Below are 22,290 nucleotides of genomic sequence, written 5' to 3'. Positions count from 1 at the left end.
ATCGAAGCCTCGTCTTACGGGTCAGCAGCCGAGCGCCATAACTACTCAACCACCGCAGCGGATGAACTGGGAATTGTCCCATTAGTTAGACTATCTAAGATTTCCAACACGGCGCGTTTGTAACTTGATGGAACATCGCCGCTCTGACTGCTAGAGCCGCCGCGATGGCTCTAAACTGCTTTTGCGCTGTAGCAACAAAGCGCTTTCACCTCCATGTGAAACAGGCTTTACTCGAGCGCGCGGCGGTGTTGTGTGGGCCTCCGTCAGCTCAAGAGAAAAAGCAACGAAAAGCTTGTAATGTCTTCATAATTTGAAGGAGAAAAAAATAATTCTCCAAGCATATGAAATTTCCCTAGATTATACAAAAAATCCCTTTCCCCCTAATTGACGTCTGAATTCTCTAGATCTAGGGAACAATCCCTAGGGTTGGCAGCACTACCCTAACGTACGAGTGGCTGCCTTGACATCTTTACAAAGATCCTGTGCCCAGATATATATGTCTAGTATTTCGGGGGTATCAGCTACAGCTTCTCTGGCGGCTTTTTTATTGCGGAACGTGTCCTAATCGACAAGGGTGGGGGCTCGAGAGCTGCGACGTTTGTGGCTAGTTGAGACCACTATTTTCAATATGTAGTGATCGCTGCCGAAATTTTGTTGGATGTTAATCCATGTTGGAGTGCCTGCATTTTTAGCAAAAGTCAGATCGGGAGACGTATCCCTGGAAACACTGTTACCGCAGCGGGTGGGGACTACTGGGTCTGTAAGGAGAGTTAACCCACACTGTTGTGCGATGAGCCACAATTTGCGACCTTTAATGCCCTCCTGTGCGTACCCCCTAGCCGGGTGTTGGGTATAAAAGTCTGCCGTGAAAATGAGGGGGTGATTGCCTGAAAGTTTCAGGGTCGCCTGAAATAGAGGGCCAAAGCTTGCTTTCCGTAACTTTGGGCTGCTATAGAAGTTGAGCACAAACAGACTGTGGTCGGGTTTCTTAGATTGAATTAATTTGACTAGCACGTGTGTGACATTTGTGACTGGAGTATTGGGCTGGACAACCGCAATATTTCGTTTGACAAGAGTCGTGACTCCAAGCGTTTAATCCCCCGATGAAAAGGATTGATATCCAGCTACCTTGCTATTGGTTTGTGTCTCTTGTAGTGCAATTAAGTCCGGTGCGTCCCTATTGTGGAAGATTTGTTGGTGTACAGCTCGTTTGCGTACAAATCATCGGCAGTTCCACTGCCAGATGGTGTAATTTGGTTGTGGCGCCGTATTGATGCTAGTCTGATACCGGTCCTCACGGTTCATGTTCGCGGGAAGAGAGCGCACGTGGTGGGCGCATCTCCACTGGGATGGAATACGTACGCGCTCTTCCATGAGTGTTGGATGTGTAGTCGGGCAAGGAGGCGGCGACCCGACGATGTCTTCGAGAGATGTGTGTAAAGGTTGTTCAAGTGGGCTCCCCGGCACTCCCGAAATGTGTTCACATTGCCAGGTCGCCGCCTCCGTTTTCGCAGAGCTCCCGAAATGTGTTCACCATGCCCAGCCCCAGGAGGCGCTTGTTGGAGGTGTTCGCGGGGAGCCCGCTTAATAATTTTGCGGAGAATGACTTCGAGTGAATACTCGTCTTGCTTCCGCAGGTGGAGGTATGGAGTTGAATATAGAATTCGACTGGTTACAAATGCATGCGCCAGCCGCAAGGCGTCCTTACAACGTAACCCCCCGCGCTTGTTAGAAACCGGGCGGAGGAGAGTTAAGCTACTGTCAATTTTATATACACCACAAACCACGCAGATAGCGATGCGCAATCGCTACTGTGCATCAGAGATGGAGAGAGAGAGGGAGACTGTCAGCGAGGCGATGGAGAGCGCGCAGCGGCGGCTCCCACAGCGGCGGCCGCGGCGCCTCAGCTGTGCGCCGTGTGACGTCATCCGCTCCTCGCGCATGCGCAGCTTGGCCTTTCCAGAGCTCCGCGAAATGGCTCGACGAGTAGCGTAGTGTTGCTTTCGCAACAAAATACAGCATTGATCTCAAATATGCTGTACGACGCGAACGTCTCATATACAAGGCTGATTAATGGTTGATAGAGAAGACAGTACTAGCGCTAAACCACTGGGACAACATCTGACTCTACCTGAATACCAACTAGCTCAGCTTTCTGCCTTAATTTTATTGCGAAAGCAATACTACTCCCAAGAACGGCCTTTCGCGTAGCGGTGGGCACTTGGCACATTTGACCTTTAGAATGACCCTTGACATCCTACCATGACTAGTGACGTCACGCTGTGACGTCACTAGGCACAGCGTGATGTCATAACAGGAGCGAGAGACGGGCTACGAACTCGGCTCGTCGGGTAACGGCGGCCGCTTGGCACGGCGCGCAGCGCTCTTCCCACTAGAGGCGCTGCATATGCAGTGTAAAACACCTGCTTTCGCAACCTACCAGGCTTAACCAAAGCTAATTAAAGTTTTTTCACCACCAGCACTCATGCTATGGGATTTTAAATTGGAAGAGTCACGCAGCTAGCGGAATTTACCACCACTTTAAAGTATCTTGCAGTATAGCCTGGAAATACAGGCAGCATTCTGAGAGATTTCACCTCAGGTCCATTCCACTTAAGGACGCCTTGGAAGGAAGCATGTCGGTGGTTGAAGAGCTGCACATTCAAATTTTTAACTGTCCACATCCAAAACGCCCGGCGGTGCGTTCGAAATACGTTGCTGGGCTTTCAAGGACACTGGGTAGTGAGTTAATAATGAGAAAAAGGAATTGCCACTGGTTTGGCAAATGGCCATCCCGAGAATTGCGGAAGCAACGGAGCGGCAGTTGCAGCGGAGGCGGCATCTCATGGGGCGCTTTGACTGTCTAAAGAGGCGAAAGCGTTTTCCGCACCACTTTGACTGCTTCTGTGGCACTGGATGACGTCAAATTACTAAGTAATGACAAATTACTAATTATGGCTAGTTACTAATTAACTGCTAATTAATTCCACTTTAGGAGTGGAACGCGACAGCTTGTTGTAGCGCTGCCAGGGAGTCCATGGAACGCCACTATCCGTTCGGCGCGATGCCTTGCCCTTTGAACGTAACGCTTTTTGAGGAAAGGAAATGGCGCAGTAATTCTCTGTCATCTCGGCGGACACCTGGAAGTCGGAGTGAAAGAAAAAAGGAAAAGAGAGGTCGTAATGAAGAAAATGAAAATTGTATTTGAGGAAAGGAAATTACGCAGTAACTGTCTCACATATCTCGGTGGACACCCGCCATCCATTTGTAGAGGAAGGGAGGAAGTGGGAGTGAAAGAAGAAAAAGAAAGAGGGGCCTATGGCATACTCTACAACACCGTTAGAGACGTCGAACCCACGCCTAGACGCAGATGTGGGCGCCGGCCCTTCAGGGACCCCCTGGAAACGTAGCTACGGCCGCTTATCTGTTTTATTTCGAAAGCAATACTACTCGCACTTTCATGGATGGATGGAAAACTTTATTAAGCAAGTGAGTTTGGACCGTACAAGGTCTCAGGGCCACCGCACAGCCCTCGCACTTTCAAGCCTTCGCGGTCCCGGCCGCAGTTACGTTTGACCTTTGGCGGAGTGAATATGGGCGACCAACTCGCTCCTTCAGATAGCCTGGCTGCAGTTACGCCGCGGACTGCCACTGTGACGTAAGCCCGTTGTGCTTTTAGCGGTGCGGGCGGGGCATTATTATTTTTCATTCCTTTTAATCGCCCACTCTAACTTTTGCCACTGTGACGTCATACCAGCTGTAGATTATGGGCGACCAACTCGCTCCTTCAGAGAGCCCGGCTGCAGTTACGGTGTGTGTTTGCCGCTACTGCCGCTGTGACGTCATACCAGCTGCACATTATGTTTTTTCATACCAGCTGCACATTATGTTTTTTTTCTCTCAGTCGCAACAACATCAAAAACAAAATATAAAAAAATTACCCAAAACGCTTTGAGTCGTCGCGCAGCGGCGGCCGGTAGCCACGCGTGACCTGTAGACGCGGCGCACTGCGTTCCTTCAGTTGGATGGATGGATGGATGGAAAACTTTATTACGCAAGCGAGTTTGGACCGTGCAAGGTCTCAGGGCCACCGCACAGCCCTCACATTACGCGCATGTGTCCAGGCCACGTGGGGCCATGGCACTGGCACCCCGGTTCACACAGCGAAGTTGCGCGTCCGGGTCCTGCTACGCAAGGAGGGCCTCCCATTCCTCCCATGTACCGATGGTGGGCTGTCCCTGCGGGGGAGGATCGGCAGGGCAGCCGAAGAGGATGTGGTCCAGGGTGGCGTGCGATTCTCCGCAGAGAGTGCACTCTGGGGAAACATGGCGGAAGTAGGATAGAAGCTGAGCGGTAGGAAGAGTTCGGGTCTGGAGTCGCCTCCAGAGGATTTGTTGGGAGTGTGATAGGCGGGGGTGGGGAGGGAGATATAGTCGACGGGCAAGGCGTGCTTGTTGAGTTAGTCCTGAGAACGTGTGTGCCCGCTCCCTCGAGAAATCCCGGCTGGAGTCGCCATTTGCCCGGCAAATAAGTCATCGGGCTATGTTATCGGCGGCCTCATTTCCAGGATTGCCAGAGTGAGCCGACACCCACACGAGCTCAATACGCCTATCGGAATTTAGGGTGCACATTCTCAATATCTGCCACGCGGGGGGATGGACGCGTCCGCGGGCGAAGTTAAGAATGGCTGTTTTTGAGTCGCTAACTATATAAGCCGCATTGGTTTCGGCAATGGCTATTGCTATAGCTGCTTCCTCTGCTTCTTCCGGGGTACAAGGGGGGTCTACGAAATGGGTAAGGGGGGGGGGGGGGGTGGGGCTGCTGGACGGCAAGCCACAGCTACTGAACTGTCTGGACCACTCGCGGCGTCCACCCAGCGCACGTCCTCTGTAGTGCCATATTCTTTATGGAGAGCTTTGGCTCGTGCGACTCGGCGAGATTGATGGTGTTCAGGGTGGACATTCTTAGGAAGGGGTTGAGGATAAGCGCGGTGTGTATGGCGCGAGGGAGAGAGATGAAGTCTGTAGTGTGTGCGGTTATGCGAATTCCCAGAGAATCCAGTATATAACGTCCGGTTTCCGTGCCAGCCAGACGAAGAGTATCTGATCCCGCTTCGGCGAGCGCGGCTTCAGCCGCTTATCTGATTTTTTCAGCAGCGTCCGCTCCGGCGGACGCAGTTGTTGCTGCGACGCGCGTCTTTTCTTGCCTTTTTCTCTTTCCTCTGATCTCTTACCTCTCCTCTATCTGCACGTTGGCAGCGGTGGTGGCTTGGCTAGAGCCAGTAGCAGGCCCGTGCAATTTCCTTTTCATCCTTCTCTCAGTCACAACAACAACAACAACAGCCAGACGAAGGTACTGCGTGTAGCGATGTGCATCTATAAGTTCTTCTATAGTGTTGTACCTTCCTAATTTTAATAGCCTGTCCGTGCTAGTGCTCTTTGGTAGGTTTAGCGCTGCTTTGGTAGCCATGAGGATTAGAGCATTGATCTTATCTTTATCCGCACAGGAGAGGTTCAGGTAAGGAGTGGCGTAAAGAATGCGACTAAGCACAAAGGCATGCAGCACCTTGAGATTGTCTGCTTCGTCTAGACCGGCTCGTGGATGTGAAACCCTTCTAAGAAGATGGATGACGGAGTAAGTGCACTGTTTCAGTGCTTTCAGGGCAATGTTGTTTTTCCCCGTGTCCTGTAAATATAGGCCAAGAATGCGGAGGGTAGGTGTTTGCGGTATGGGAGTGTCATGCAGGTAAATCGTGATGGGGGAGGTAGGGACGCGCCGCGGGGGAATTATGAGGAGTGCTGACTTTGTGGGGGAGCATTCAAGCCCAATGTTTACCGCGTGAGTAGCTATAGTGGCGGCTTCCTGAAGGGTCGATTCTATGTCGCCATGCGAGCCGTATGTTGTCCAAACCGTTATATCATCCGCGTAAAGTGTGTGTCCTAAGTGCGAGATGCGGCTGAGAGCCTTGGCCAGGGGGTGGTGGTGGTGGTGAAAACATTTATTTCGAATGAACTGGAGGTATGTTTGGATCAGCCCGTAAGGGACCGATCCTTACAAACACTAGGTGGAGGTCCCTAGTATGGGACCCCAGTGGCGGTTGCCGCCGCCCGGGCGCGCCCGACTAAGGCTTGTTGGGCCTGTAAGTCGTGGCAGCCGAGCAGGGTCGCCTCCCAGTCCTCCCGGGTTGGGTTGGGGATGGGGGGAATAGCGGGGTTGGAGGGGCAGGCCCACACCATGTGATAGGTGTCAGAAGACACTGCACTACAGTGTGGGCAGCTGCCGCTAAAGGAGGGGTCAAAATGTTTTAGCGCTGCCGGGCACAGCAAAGTATTGGTGAGAAGGCGGAGAAGGAGCCGCTCATCCGCCTTCTTCAGGCCTTTACATGGGCTAGGGTAAAGGCGATGACAATTTTGATAATATGTTGTAATATCTTTGAATGTATAGACCGGATTAAAATCGGGTTCCTGATCGGATGGGGAGGAGAAAACAGCCCGGTGAGAGAGCGCGCGGGCGGCTGCGTCTGCTGCCTCGTTTCCTGCCAACCCCTGATGAGCAGGGGCCCATATGAGGTAACGGTGTGCGGGGTCCGTATCCCGTATGCAATTTTGATATATTCGATAGGCTAGGAAGGGAGTGCAGCCTTGTTCGACGTTCCGACAGGCCCCTCGCGAGTCGGTGATTATGTATTTTGAATTGGAATGTGAGGCCGCGAGAGCAATCGCGACCTCTTCTGCTTGTGTTGCACTGCGAGCTCTAAAAGTTAGGCCGTTAACTGTGTTGCTGTTGTGAACTACCGCGGCCGTGTACCATCCCCCATGGTGAGGGCCGGAGGCGTCCACGTAGTATACACCTGTTTTGTTGCCATAATATCGGGCTAGCGCTTCCGCTCGTGCCAGGCGCCGACCATTATGGTCTTCATGTGACATGTTTGCTGGAAGAGGCCGCACGTGGAGGGCACGTCTCCACAGTTCCGGGATGCGAAACCTGTCTTCCATTGGAGGGGTGTGTTGGATATGGAGTCGAGCAAGAAGGCGGCGACCCGACTCCGTTAGCGACAAGCGCGTGTACTGGTTTGTAAGGTGCGCCTCCCGGAGCTCCCGGAAAGTATTCACCACCCCAAGAGCCATAAGCCGGCTGTTTGAAGTAGTGATAGGGAGGTCAAGGGCACGTTTAACAATTTTGCGAAGGATGACCTCAAGGGCGTCCTCCTCTTGTTTCCGTAGGTGGAGATAAGGAGTTGAATAGAGAATTCGACTAGTTACGAAGGCGTTTGCCAGCCGCAAGGCATCCTTACTTCGTAACCCACCGCGTTTGTTGGAAACCCGGCGGACCATGCGGCCCACCTGGTCCCCCACCTTACGGAGTTTGGCCAATGTAGTGTCTGACCGCCTGTGTTTGTGGATGTAGAGTCCGAGTACCCGTATCTCATCACTTTCGCGTATGGGACCACTCTCAAGAGAGAGAGATATTTTAGTTGTGCACTTCTGTGAGGGGCGGAGGTGCACAAATTCCGATTTTTGAGGGGAACATTGAAGACCGCAGCGGCGGGCGTAGCGGTCTACTATCGTCGCCGCTGTTTGCAGGCTGGTTTCAATGTCTCCTGTGCTGCCCTGCGTGGCCCACAGAGTGATGTCATCAGCGTACAGGGCGTGCTGCACGCCGGCGACACCACTCAGCTGGGCCGGCAGGTGCATCATGGCCAGATTGAAGAGCAGCGGGGAAAGTACCGCGCCTTGAGGGGTTCCCCGCGTGCCGAGTAGGTAAGGACCATGGTCTCTATCTTGAATTCGAATGTAGGATTGACGATCCATTAAAAATTGGCTTATGTATTGGAATGTGTTGAGGCCACAGTCGGTGTGACTTAGGTTAGTGAGTATGATCTCATGTGTTACATTGTCAAATGCCCCTTTAAGATCCAAGGCGAGTACTACCCGGTCATTATGGGGGCATTCGAGGGGGTCAAGGACTTCCCGATTGAGTTGCAGGAGGACATCCTGTGCGGATCTGTGTGGGCGGAATCCGAACATGGTGCTCGCAAAGACTTGTTTGTGTTCAAGATATGTAGATAACCGATCCCGCACCATCGTCTCCATTAGTTTGCCCACGCATGAGGTAAGAGAGATGGGGCGGAGGTTATCTGTGTCAATTGGTTTGCCAGCTTTAGGAATAAATGTGACCAAAGCCGTTTTCCATTCGATTGGCAGGGGGGTGTCCCCGCGCCAAATCGCATTTACGTATTCCAGGAGGGACTGGTATGCCAAGTCGGGAAGGTTCGTCAAAAGCTTGACGGTGACCTTATCCCGTCCTGGCGCAGTGCCCCGTTTCATTTTGGCGAGAGCCGCCCGCAGATCATGGAGCTGGAAAGGTTGATCCAGCTCCGTGTTCTCTCTGCCTGCATAAGAGTACGCAGATCCACGGGGGTCTTGGGCTGTACACAGATACTGGTCCCGAAGTTTCTGTGCCAGTTGAGTCGTGTTGCCAGGAAAAGCGTGCAGTGCTCGCTGCAAATGTTTTTGTGTTTCGGATCGTGTTTGGGTTGGGTCGATTAGGGCTCGAAAGAGACGCCACGTGTTTCGGCTGGACATTTGTCGCGCGGCCGTGTTGCATCTATCTACCCAGTTGGAGTCGGCGAGTTGGGCCGCGTACTCTGCCGCTTTCTGGGTAAGCTCGGCAATTCGAGCTTTAAGCTTTCTATTGTGTTTCTGCCGTCGCCAACGGCGGACGAGGCTGCGACGGGCTTCCCAGAGGTGTAGAAGGTGGTTATCCACGTCCGTGATCGCCTCTGAGAGCTGGATGTGTGTTTCATGCGAGGAAAGGTGTGCCAGCAGCTGTTGGGACCATGCTGTGTAGCCTTGCGCGGAAATGGGTGTATTATCAAGTGAGTTAAAATTTTGCCTGAATTTCGTCCAATCTGGGATATGGGCTTGTGTTCTTGGACGCTTGAGGGGGCGTGTGCGTAGTGTAGTGTTAATGATGCAGTGGTCGCTACCGAGGGTCTCCTCGGTGTTGAGCCAGTCTGCGTGTCGTATGTTGCGAGTGAAGGTTAAGTCCGGACACGTATCCCGTGTCACGGAATTTCCTAGCCGGGTTGGGTGGACAGGGTCCGTGTGGAGGGTGAGGCCCAACGTGGACGCAAGCTCCGCCAGCTTACGCCCGCGCGACTCCTCCTTGCGATACCCCCACTGCTGACTGGGAGCGTTAAAGTCGCCCACAATCAGCAGGGGATCGCGGCCCGCTACTCTTAGCGCGCGGCTAAAGAGGTCCGCAAAAGTCACTCGCTTTAGTTTGGGAGAGCAGTACACGTTGAGTATATGCAACGGTGGGTCCCTGCGGCGGACTGGTAGGAGGGTCACCATTACATAAGAGTACTCTAGTTGGAGGTCGAGATCCACTAGGTTGGCTGTGTAGTCTTTGTGAACGAGAAGACAAGACGCGGGGTCCTGTTGGAACGTCGTGTAATTTGAAATTGTGGCGCCCAGGCCTGGCTCTTGGAGGGCAACCACGGCTGGTAAGGACTCGAAAGTTTCAAGGTAGAGGCGGAAATTGGCCCGCTTAGTGCGGTCCTTAAAGCCTCTACAGTTCCACTGTGTTATTGAAGTTGACACGGCCGAATTGGATATGGCGGAACTCCTTTGATTAAGGTGTCTCGCCATGATTTAAAATTCTTGGGGGGGAGGAGGAGGGATTGGCTGCCTCAGAGCCAGCTACTTGCGCCATCAAGGGGGTGATGACGGAAGGAGCGGGGCAGCTGTCCTCATTGTCCGAATCAATAATCAGACGGTTGAATTTTGAAGGACGGGATACGTCCCTAATGGGCCCCGTCCGACGGAGGAGGCGGGGGTTGTCCAATATGTGTTTTGATACTACCGCGGGGATGGCAGATTTGACCTTGGTCAAAATTTGGTCCATGGCGGTCTCGATCATAGATCGTAATTTAGAGGTTAAGCGCTCCTCCATCGCGGAGATGGCTGTCACGAGGGCAGGCGAGATCTCCGCGTCGCTCTCCATTGCGTCCGAGTTCTGCGGGCTCGGAGCGGCGGACGCCAATTTTGATTCTAAATTTTGAATTTTGTTGAGCAAAAGCTCATTCTGTGCCCGGAGCACGTCGATCTGTTTTTTGTATTCCGCATCGAGTGCGGAGACGGTAACTGGGGAGGAGGGGGAATGGGAGGAGGAGGAGGCGATCTCAGCCCAGCTGCTCACCTGTTGTTTGCCGTGTTGAGACGCTGATGCCCGGGCGCCGGCAGCGCCATTTGTCTTGAGCGCCGGGAAGTGGCCAGCGTCCCTGCCGCTGGGCGGTGGCGGTGGGGGCGTAGTCTTGTTCCCGGGTGGTGACTTCACCGAGGATGATGATGATGACGTTTTGTTGTCGATGCCGTCAGCTCCACGCGGCGTTCCGCCACCGGCACCTGAATTGGGATGACTTGCCTGCCGGCCAGGTCGCTGTTTTCCAGGGAGCTCTGGGCGCCTAGTCTTGCGGCCGGGCACCTTGAGCTGCCTGAATTTCCCCGTGCAGTCCCGGGAGTTGGTGGCGTGGGCTTGCCCACAGACTGCACAGGACGGTGTGCACTCATGCGGTGTCTTCACCCCGTCGACGGTCGACACCGCACTGCCACAAAGGCCACACTTTTGATCCGGGCAGGGGCATGTGTCCGCTCGGTGTCCCACGGTGCCGCACCGCACGCAGGCCGGGATGGTTTTCTTATATGTACGCACAAGGGTGACTTCCGAGTTGTAATGAACGTATCGCGGCACCACTTTGCCCACGAAGGTGAGCACCGCGACGTCTGATTTTCCAAGCTTGCGGATATCGGCAAGCTCTCCAGCACGCCACTGGATCTTGTTTTGCAGGGACTCACTGGTCTCGTGCTTGGCCACGGTGATGACGCCGCGGCACACGTCACCAGTGAGCTTCAACTGGCCGTACATAGAGAGCTGGCCTTTCGGTGTTGTTAGTTCGAAGTCCCGCAATAGCTTGTCTGCGACGTGCGGCTCTCGGGTGCCTGCCACGATCAGGTTTTGCTCCCATGTGGGGAGCAGGCTGAGCGATGCTGCGGCCTTGGCGCCCAGGTAGGCCGCGAACGCTGCTCCCAGCTCACCATGTTGAAAGACATCCTTCAGAGCGACGGTCACCCGGGGCTTCAGGATGATAACGATGTCTTCGGGATGAAGCCGCGGCAGCGGCTTTGGTTTCCAAGCAGGTCCCTGGGGCCCACCGTGAAGCGCTGCAGCGCGCGCAGCAGCGTTGTGCCGTGTTGAGCGGCCTGGCGACGTGGCGTCCGCTTTCTTGGAAGCGTTCCGCTTGCGGGAGCGGCGTTCCACTAGCTTGAATAACTTCAAGTTCTCGATGGGCGCAGAGGCCGGGCTATCAGGCGCTGGATTTGCTGCAACCTCGGACCAGGCCATGGCGTCCGGGTCGTAGCCACGTTGCAGGTTTGGCGAAGCCATCTTGCCGCGGGTGGGCGACTCACTCACGGCCGGGCGCCGCCGTAGGCGCTAGGCCCAGCGCCGCCGCCACGACACCTAAGTGAAGATCGGCCCTAAAAGGCCTAAATTTTGCCCCACCTGTGTGCGAGAGGTATGCACAGGTAGCGGACGACTTCGGGAAGCCAGACGCGGCTGTGTTGACGGGGTTGCGGTCGAAGATACGTGGCTCCAGCCGAAAATTGGCGGAGCCGATGCACCGACGCTCTCTCGCTCCGCGCGCTCACAGCGCCCCCCGCCAGGGGGATGAGGGTGAGGTTGAAGAGGAAGGGAGATAACACCGCCCCTTGCGGGGTACCAATGTCGCCAAGCGTGAAGGAGGGGGTCTGTATATCATCTATATGCAGGTAGGCGGTGCGGCCGTTTAAGAAGGCCCGGATATAGTTGTAGGTCTTAGGCCCCAACTGCAGATCTTGGATGCCCTGCAGGATGACGGCGTGCGTATCTTTGTCGAATGCTTTGGTGAGGTCGACTGCCAGGATTGCTCTGGTGTGATGTAACACGTCATTGAGGATAGCGTGTGAAATCTGCAGCAGGGCGTCCTGTGCCGAGAGATGGGCTCGAAATCCTACCATAGTATGGGGATAGAGTCCATGGAATTCCATGTGTTGCGTGAGACGGGTGAGGATGACATGCTCAAACAGTTTGCCCAGGCACGAAGTCAGCGAAATGGGACGGAGATTTTGGGCATTAATTGCCTTATTTGGTTTATGAATGAAAATTATTTTCCCGTGCTTCCATTCAGCAGGTAGCACCCCCGTTTCCCAGCACTCATTGAAGTATTCGGTAAGGGAAATTGAACGGTCATCTAGATTCCTGAGCATGACATTTGTGATTTGGTCCTCCCCAGGGGTTGAGTTTCTGAGCTTAATAAGGGCTGCTCTGACTTCAACCTCCATAATGGGGGTGTCGAGGCAGAGTTGGAGGCGCTGCACTTTTGCTTTCGCAACCTACCAGGCTTAATCAAAGCTAAGCCCCCGCAAATTTTTTTTCAGCCAGCGTCCGCTTCGGCGGACGCGGTTGTTGCGACGCGCGTCTTTTCTCTCTTTCACTCTTTCCTCTTATCTTTTCACTCTCTTCTATCTGCACGTGGCAGCGGTGGTGGCTCGGCTTGAGCCAGTCGGCAGGCCTGTGCACTTTCCTTTTCATCCTTCTCTCAGTCACAACAACAACAACAACAACAAGCTGCGAATGCGCTGCCCGAACATTAATACTCCTGGCATCGCCACTTCCCTGCACCGGCAAGGGGCCGTAGAAGGCAGACGAACGCATTCTGCGACATCTACAGATGAGAGAGAGAGAGAGAGAAAACTTTATTTACAAAGGAATTCGGGGCACGCCCCAGGGTCCCCGCACGACCCCACTGCACTCAAGTGTTTATGTTCCTGAGGTCCATAACACTGGCAGCACGGCCGGTGGCGATGGTCTGCACGGCCGGGTCCTCCGAGCGCAGCAGGGTCTCCCAGTCCTCCCAGGTCTTGAGGTTCTCTAGGTTCCGCGGGGGAGGGTCCGCCGGGCAGAGGGAGCACCTGCTGGTTTCCCCGCTATGGCTGCTCGCTAGGACCCGAAAATGAATCCTTTGCGCCCACACTGCGACGAACTCTGTTGTATATCCCATATGCTGTGAGCCTGTCAGCACAGTCCCCACTTCCCTCCCTACCTCACCCCCACTAAAGAGGCTTGGGAGGCTTTCCTCCTCGAGTGCGACGGCGCAAGCTGCCCTGGCACGCCGGGCTCTCGAAGCGGCGGGATATTGCGGCATCCCGAACTAGGCAGGCGGGCCAAGGATATGCCGGCATTCACTATCTGCGCCGGCTCATCCTCTCTATTTGTATTAGCGCAGCTGAACCGCTCGGTAGTTATTAGTTCATGGCCAAAAGCGAAGTGATTCTGCTTGGATCTGTAACATGATCTGCAGTATGAAATAATTTCATTTCGCTTTCGGTTCCAGGCTAGGGTTTCAAGGTCACTTTTCTGGCAAAATCGATGATTAAGAAGAAAGGCGAAATCGATTATTGGGGACCTTATTAGTGGTAGCGTACTATAACATTTTGGAATAGCTTAACGCTAAGGGAACACTAACCAACTGCGCACAGACGGAAGTTCATGAATACGACGAAAAGCAGTGCAGTGCGCGGGCGCGAGAGAGAATGAGCAAACCTTTAATAAACAAATGGTCGGTTTGGTTGGTTTATGGGGTTTAACGTCCCAAAGCGACTAAGGCTATGAGAGACGCTGTAGTGGAGGGCTCCGGAAATTTCGACCACCTGCGGTTCTTTAACGTGCACTGACATCGCACAGGACAGGGGCCTCTAGAAATTGGGCGATTCACACCGACACACAAAGAGAAATTTATTCTGTACAAAGCAAACAAATAATTCAGTACACACATATATATACACTGGGGAGCCTGCTCTGAACAAAAGATCATACAGTGAGACAAATTACCCTTTTGGGGTTGAACATAGTCTAATTCACAAAGTATCAGAAAGGCACAGTGTGGTGCCTACACAAAAAGGGGGAGAACCTCCTCTCAACCGACCAGCTACTGGGATGGGCACAGTTATAATGAATAGCCTTCAAATGCGCAGCCACTGTCATACTATTCTGCCGGACGTCAACCCGTGCAACAGACATGAAGGCAACTTCTTCAAAATATTGCGCAATATTTTCGTCAATATTGCCGTGCATGGCAAAGTAGCAGTAAACTCCTATACCTGCGGAGGGCGTCTAACCTAAATCACTAGCCTCCTTGATCGAGGCCGAAAGAAACATTTGCAGTGCCTTAGCTCTGCTATGTCAGGATATACGTAGCATGAGGTGAGGGCGAGGTGTCCACATCTCAGTGGACCCCTGAACCAGAGGGCAGGCGCATAACAGCCCTCTTGGAACACTGGACACCTCCACCGTGATTTAAGCTAAGTAGCGGTAGTGAAAGGTGTGCGCTGCATGCGTTGGCATTGACAACGCTGTACCAGAAACGCGACGCTGAAGTCATAGGCCGTCGGCGTTCATTGTGCTCATTGGCGTCGTCAACGTTTTACACTCCGATAATTTTAAGGAAAGGAAGGCGAGCGCGCCCCGCGAGGCACGCCAGGTGTGCGTAGTGACGTCACTTGCTCCTCGCGCATGCGCATCGCGGCTCTCCAGGAACCACGCGACACTGCTCAATCTCGGCCGCCGCCGCGGTGGCTCAGTGCTCGGCTGCTGACCCGAAAGACGCGGGTTTGATCCCCGGCCGCGGTGGTTGAATTTCTTTGGAGGAGAAATTCTAGAGGCCCGTGTACTGTGCGATGTCAGTGCACGTGAAAGAACACCAGGTGGTCGAAATTTCCGGAGCCATTCACTACGGCGGCTCTCATAGCCTGAGTCGCTTTGAGACGTTAAACCCCATAAACCAACCAACCAATCAATCTCGGCCAGTTTAGCTCACGCTACAAAAAAAAATGGCTGAGGCTTAGCTAAGGTTAAGCCTAGTCAGATGCGAAGCATATTGATGGCTAGGCTTGGTCGTCGCTCAAATCAGCCCTGCTTCTAGGCGGCATCCCAACACCTGGCCGCCTCGTAAGTGCCCGGAGAGTTGTTGTTGTGACTGAGAGAAGGATGAAAAGGAAATTGCACGGGCCTGCCTACTGGCTCGATCCGAGCCACCACCGCTGCCACGTGCAGACAGAGGAGAGTTAAAAGATCAGAGGAAAGAGAAAGAGGAAAGCAAAGACGCGCGTCGCAGCAACAACTGCGTCCGCCGGAGCGGAGGCTGCCCAAAAAACAGATAAGCGGCCGAAGCCGCGCTTGCCGAAGCGAGAACAGATACTCTGCACATGTCCCTGAGTTGTTGTTGTTGTTGTGACTGAGAGAAGGATGAAGAGGAAATTGCACGGGCCTGCTACTGGCTCTAGCCAAGCCACCACCGCTGCCACGTGCAGATAGAGGAGAGTTAAAAGATCAGAGGAAAGAGAAAAAGGAAAGAAAAGACGCGCGTCGCAGCAACAACTGCGTCCGCCGGAGCGGACGCTGCTCAAAAAGAAGCGGCCGAAGCCGCGCTCGCCGAAGCGAGAACAGATACCCCTCGCGGCAGAGCGAGGCAAGCTCAGCTTTATACCGCTGCTGTAGCGTCACGTGGTCAGCTGCAGCGCCTCTGATGTGGAGCCTCCACCGCCGCGGCCGACCGCGCGAGCCGGCAGCCCATCTCTCCTCTGCTGTGTCGTCATGTTGTCACGTGGTGTCACGTGGTCACGCTAAAGGTCAATGGTAGCTCCACCGCCGCGCTCGACGGGCTGTAGTGTAGCTCTAGTAATATGCTTCGCATAAAAAAAAGACAGTGAGTGTCTAAATTCAAACGGGTATGAATGAATCACGATGGAAATTGGGTTTTGAGGAAAGGAAACGGAGCAGTAATTGTCTCGCATACGTCGGTGTGCACCGGGAACCGCGCCGTAAGGGAAGGGAGGAAGGTGGGAGTGAAAGAAGAAAGAGGTGCCATAGTGGAGGGCTCCGGAATAATTTCCGCAACCTGGAGATCTTTAACGTGCACTGACATCGCACAGCACACGGACGCCTTTTGCATTCTCCTCCATCGATGGATGGAAAACTTTATTGAGCAAGTGAGTTTGGACCGTACAAGGTCTCAGGGCCACCGCACAGCCCTCACATTACGCGCATGTGTCCAGGCCACGTAGGGCCATGGCACTGGCACCCCGGTTCACACAGCGAAGTTGCGCGTCCGGGTCCTGCGACGCAAGGAGGGCCTCCCATTCCTCCCATGTACCGATGGCGGGCTGTCCCTGCTCCATCGAAACGCGGCCGCCGCAGTCGGGTTCGTGCCTTGGTACTCCGGCACAGTAGCCGAGCGTCCTAAGCACTGAGTCAGCGCGGCGGGTAATGTCCCTGAAAATTTTTATTGCGAAAGCAATACTACTCCCAGGAGCGGCCTTTCGCGTAGCGGGGGCCACTTGACACGTTTGACCTTTAGAATGACCCCTGACGCCATAACATGCCTAGTGACGTCACAGCGTGACGTCATACCAGGAGCGAGAGACGGGCTACCAACTCGGCTCGTCGGGTGGTGGTGGTGGTGAAAATATTTATTCAGAAGGGACAGGAGGTATGTTTGGATCAGCCCGTAAGGGACCGATCCTTACAAACACTAGGTGGAGGTCCCTAGTATGGGACCCCAGTGGCGGTGGCTGCCGCCCGGGCGCGCCCGACTAAGGCTTGTTGGGCCTCTAAGTCGTGGCAGACGAACAGGGTCGCCTCCCAGTCCTCCCGGGTTGTGTTGGGGATGGGGGAATGGCCGGGTTGGAGGGGCAGGCCCACACCATGTGATAGGTGTCCGAAGACACCGCACTACAGTGCGGGCAGTTGCCGCTAAAGGAGGGGTCGAAATGTTTTAGTGCTGCCGGTAACAGCAATGTATTGGTGGAGGCGGAGAAGGAGCCGCTCATCCGCCTTCTTGAGGCCTTTACATGAGCTAGGGTAAAGGCGATGGCTATTTTGATAGTAGGTTCTGTTATCTTTAAACGTATAGACCATCCGGGATTAAAATCGGGTTCCTGATCAAGTGGGGAGGAGAAATGGCGGCCGCTTGGCACGGCGCGCCGCGCTCCTCCCGCTAGAGGCGCTAGTGACGTTATAGCATGACGTCATTCCAGGAGCGAGAGACGGGCTACCAACTCGGCTCGTCGGGTAACGGCGGCCGCTTGGCACGGCGCGCCGCGCTCCTACCGTTAAGCAGGGAACACATGTCCGGCAACGCGTCCGGCGCGCCGCTCCGGTCGCCGCTTCCGAACTGCCGCACCACAGCAAGCAGGGACACACAAGGAGCGGTGAGCATCGCTGCGCCGCTCAACCCAAGCTCCGCCCACAACCGGCGTCGCACTTCGCCGCCGCGCAGCGGTGCCCGAGCGCTGCTTGGCTTGGTGTACAAATATTGCAAGAAAAGACGGCATCGCCTTGTTATCAGAAAGACTGCATGCTATACTCGAGCGGCGACAAAGCATGCCTGCTTATGTTGCGAGCTTTCGGCAACGGCACCGCTCGCGGGCGCTCCGGGCGACGAGCTCTGCTGCTGCCTGTCTGCCGTGGTCGTCGCTAGGCCTATAGCCTGCTCCGCATCGAAGCGGCAGGGGCCGGCGCTTCGGAAGTCGCCTGCGCTATAGTTCAAGGCCTATTCTTCACTCCGCTTTGCTGTCAACAGCATCATCACACAATAAAATAATAGTATGGTCAGTTTCCGTGGCGCCTTCAGCAGCGGCTAGCGGGCGCCAGTCGAGCCGGACCCCAGCGTCGGGCCAGTTAGCGGCAGCTGCGAGGCGGTTCTCGCAACTAATTCGCTCGTACCACAGTTGTTACTTTTACCAGCAACTCGGTATTGGCCAATGAACCAGAAAAATGACATAATTTTCTCATTTCCCTATCCCAGGGTTTATTATTTACGTCAAGAACACTCATTAGCTCGTTTTTATGACGCCAGCAGACGCGATCCAGGCTGGTCGACCGGCAGGCTCGTCTTACTTCACGTTCGCACAAGAAAATACAGAACAGCCATGCTACCAGAAAGGATGCTTCCTAGATTCGAGCAGCGACAGCATGCCTGTGCTAGAGTGGAGCTTTCGGCAACGACATCGCCTGCGGCAACGCCGGGCGACGAACTGCGCGCTAGTCCCCGACTGCCCTAGTCGTCGCTAGGCCTAGCGGTTTCGTATCGACGCCGCAGCCGCGGGCTCTTCGGGACTGGCCAGCGCTCAAAAAAGGTGCTACACGCGGCACCCCTTGTTCGTTCTCCCAAATCCGGGACTGTTTGAACGAAGACATGGTGTTCGGTGAAAACAGCGCTGTCAAACTAACCGTACAATTGAGCAGCCGACACACCGCTCACCACGGTACCTCTGTCGTGCTCACCTGTGACGTCGCGAACTCGACGTCATCGTGACGTTGGCGCTCTGCGCGCTCGCATTGGCTGCCGCTGCCCGCCGGAGCGGCGTGCCGGACATTCGCCGGACGCGGTGCACCGGACATATCTACGCGGTTTGACGCGTCCGGCGGTCGCCGGCTGGCCGGAGCGGCGCCGCCGGACGCGGCGAGCCGGACCGGATTCGGAGCGCTCGCCTGACATGTGTCCCCGCCTTTAGAGGCGCTAGTGACGTTATGGCGTTACGTAATACCAGGAGCGAGAGACGGGCTACCAACTCGGCTCGTCGGGTAACGGCGGCCGCTTAGCACGGCGCGCCGCGCTCTTCCCACTGCTTTCGCAACCTACCAGGCTTAACCAAAGCTAAGGCCCCGCCAATTTTTTATTCCCGCACTCGGTGCGCACCATAACAGCTCCGCTGGAAGATGGATGGAGGGATAGATGGATCGAATAAGTTTATTGTCCAACAGATACAGGGAGGGCTTTAGTAGCTCTCCCGCCTAGACTACTGCTAGGAGTCCTTCGATCCCGGCGGCATCTTTGTCCAGTCGGATGATCCGCACTTGAGTCTCGGGGTCAGAGCTGAGTAGCAGGGTCTCCCATGGTTCTAACTTCCAAATATTGCGACCTTCAGGTGGCTCCTGTGGGCATCCCCATATCATATCGTTGAGATCAGCCCAGTCCTTGCATGACCTCCACCCATCAGTGTACTTTGCTGCCTAACTAAAATTTGTCCAACAAGGGGTTTGCACGTGGGTATTCGGCTCGTCCCATTTTACAGTGTTGGGTAATCTCCGTTTTGCTTTCTAAGCGGTCACGTCCCGTTTAAGGGCCGGGTGGCACACCAGCTCATGAAGTGAGACCTGGAGCCAATTCATGTGCTGCCTCGTTCCCAATGTGGGAGGTGTGCGCGGGAGTCCAGATAATTCGTATCGGCCTGCGGTCTCGGGAGGTCGGTAGAATTCTTAGCGCTTCAGGAGAGATATTTCCTTTAGTGTAATTTCATCACCGCTGACTTAGAGTCACACACTATGGTTTTGGCTATTGTGCCCGCTATCATAAGCGCTATCGCGGATTCTTCCACCGTTTCTGCCCTGTCTGTTGTGATCGATCCACTAGCTGTAAGTTTTTATCCTTGTCCACCACGGCTACGACCATCCTTCGGCCGCCCCCGTAGTCGGCTGTGCCCACATAGACCACGTCCTGTGAGTTTTGGAAGTGTTTCTTCAGAGCCTCGGTTTTATTCTCCTCCGCTGCGTGTGGTGTCCTGGATGCATGATCCTCAGTAGTGGGGGGATCTTAAGTCGGGTCCTCACCTCCCGCTGCCGGTCGCCCTTGACGTCTTGGCGTCTATTGTAGTCGATCGTTAGCTTTGCTAGAACTTGTCTGCCGGTGAGGTTGCTCGCGAGTCTTTCGTATTGCGACACAAGGCAGGCTTCTATGATTTCCTCCGACTTATTGTGCACCTCTGGGTCCACTAGTTTTTCATTCGTCGTGCGTATTGGTAGCCGCAGCGCTTGCTTGACACTTTTTCGATTGATACCCTCCATCTACTGCCTCTCGCAGAGCTCGAGGCTGTAGCGGTGGGCGACGTAGGCGACCCCACTTATGATTAAAGCCTGTAGCCTTGCTAAGTTTGCTTGTTTCGTTCCCGGTCGTATATCGGCGATCCTCCTGATGAGCCTCATGGTTTGCTGAGTGCAGCCTTTAAGTTTTCTTACCGTTTCCTCGTCGCGTCTATCTGCCTGGATCAGCAGTCCCAACACTCTGATATGGTCTACCGTGTGAACTGGGTGCCCTCCAGCCATGAGGCAGATTTGCGGTTTCTTGTTCTTCGTGCCCCTCCGGGTTGGTTGGTACAGCAGTAATTCAGACTATTATGGCGAGCATTCCAGCCCCCGTTCTCTTACATAGCATTCGACCGACTGGGCGGTGTCATGATCGTACTTCTGGCCACGTGGGCCCGAGCAAGCAACAACCGAGAACGGTCGACAAGGCCGACAACCTCGCGACGGCGGCAGACCCGTGTAGTGGTTGTGATGCCCCCTCCTAGCCTAAGTAGATTAATGCAGCGGACTTCCTTGACCGGAGACCACGGCGGCAGTGACGAAGGTTGAAGACCGACGAAGGCCGAAGATGTGAAGGGGGCTGGCGAGTGGATTAACAGCAGCGGAAGCAGCGGCGACGATGGCGGCGTCAGTTGGCCGAGTCTACCCTCGGGTCGCCGGACGACGGAGTGGTACTACGCAAAGTCAAGCTGTTGCTGTTAAATGAAAGACGGCTCTGTCCTCGACAGATGTCTCGTGTTTTGGACATCCGGCGGGGAAGCACAAAGACGTTCGTTTCCCTGCTGGTAGACTGCGGAAGATTCATTTCCAGCAGTGTTTGATTACTCAGCATCTACCTCTTCCCATCGACCAAGCTGCGAGAGAGCGGGACAGCCCAGCACCGCCCCTGCCGTGGGTGGTAACACCAGCGTCCACATCTGTCCATGTCCATCCGATTGGACAGCGTTCTTCGAACTTTATTCCCCAGTCAGGGATCTGGGGAATCCGAACCCCATTTAACTCGGCTGTGAGTGTTGCCGAGAGAAGCCTGTTAACTCCCGTCGACTCCGGTTGACGAAGAAGTTCCCTTCCACTGAGAGTCACTCTCAGTCGCTCTTTTGTAAATAATGTAAATAAGTGTATAAAGTTTTCTTTGCCTTCCTCCGAACCCAGTCCCCCATCCTCCTCGTCCCATCACCGGTCAGACCATGCTACCCGGGTCGCAACAGTGGCCGCCTGCAAAGTTTCTTCGATTTGGCCGTCGCTTCCTCCAGCGACACACAGCGCAATGTCGTCCGCATACAGGGTGTGGTTTAGGCCTTCAATGGCTGCAAGTTTCTTGAGGAGCTTGATCATGGCCGCGTTTTACAACAACCCACGAAGGCTACACGCAATAGACACGGAATCATTTGACTCACAATGCAAATTCTGTGGGGTTAAGGTGAACGTGTACAATATGGTATGGGCCTGCCAACGATTGGATTGGATTGGAAAACATTTATTCCGTCAAAAATGCAGATGCAGACGGTCCGCGCTAGATGACCACCAAACCACGGCTGGCGGCGACCTGAGCGGCCCACTCGGTGGCCAAGGCTTGAATGCCCGGGTCCGAGCTGACCAGCACGGCCTCCCGTCGCTCAACAGAAGGAATTCATACTAGATCCTCCGGTGGAGGTTCTTCTTTACATTGCCATAGTATGTGGTCATACGTGGCTGTTTCGCCACAGAACCTGCACTCGGGCCTGCCAACGAAATCAGGCGATCACTTTCGATAGCCAGCCAACGCAGGAGGGATGCGAGGCAGCTCTTAGCAGCTCGGACAAAACGAGTCAAAAAGAATTCATCGAAAGAGCCGGGACAGTAGCCTACGCCAATGGGGTTCCGGTCTGAGAGCTGCAACCGCCGCTACAACCTCCTAAGCAATTTCATTATAATATTTTCACTACCATCACAATGGCCGCGTTGAACAGGAAGGGCAATAGCATGGAGCCTTGCGGAGTCCCTCTGCTGCCGAGGTTAATTGCCTGTGTATGCAGCTGAGCTTGACGACGGGATTGCTTCTCCTTTGGTTGCAGGCGGCACCGCGGGGCCCGGAGGCGGCGGCGGGGGCGAGCGGTCAAAGGCGGCCGGCTGCAGGAGCGACGCATCGGCCCACGAGGTGAGTAGTGCCAACCTCGCACTCCAGGCAGGCCATCTGCCGATCAATGCTTCGTCACGTACTGAGGCATACCTAGAATGAAAGAAGATTAAGTTCCCTCAGCCCGTGCTACTGTGTATAACGGAGTTAACGCAGTGATAAGTATACATTCATCCTTCCAAGAGAGAACATGGGGGCGTTCTGCACATCCG

The 22,290-nt window shown here is 54.5% G+C and overlaps 1 protein-coding gene across 1 annotated transcript in view; it reads left to right on the top strand.

Moving 5' to 3' along the window:
• LOC149364804 (uncharacterized) overlaps window positions 1-22,290 on the top strand; it is a 227,313-nt gene that overhangs the window by 39,104 nt on the left and 165,919 nt on the right. Inside the window, exon 2 of the mRNA XM_089574735.1 lies at window positions 22,017-22,099. Coding sequence (XP_089430861.1) covers window positions 22,017-22,099 — 83 coding nt within the window. The remainder of the gene's footprint in view (window positions 1-22,016; window positions 22,100-22,290) is intronic.

This window comes from Amblyomma mixtum, chromosome 2 (assembly GCF_055824585.1).
Source record: "Amblyomma mixtum isolate Tamu chromosome 2, ASM5582458v1, whole genome shotgun sequence".
Classification (NCBI taxonomy): Eukaryota; Metazoa; Arthropoda; class Arachnida; order Ixodida; family Ixodidae; genus Amblyomma; species Amblyomma mixtum.
This window is presented reverse-complemented; position numbering and strand designations above follow the sequence as displayed.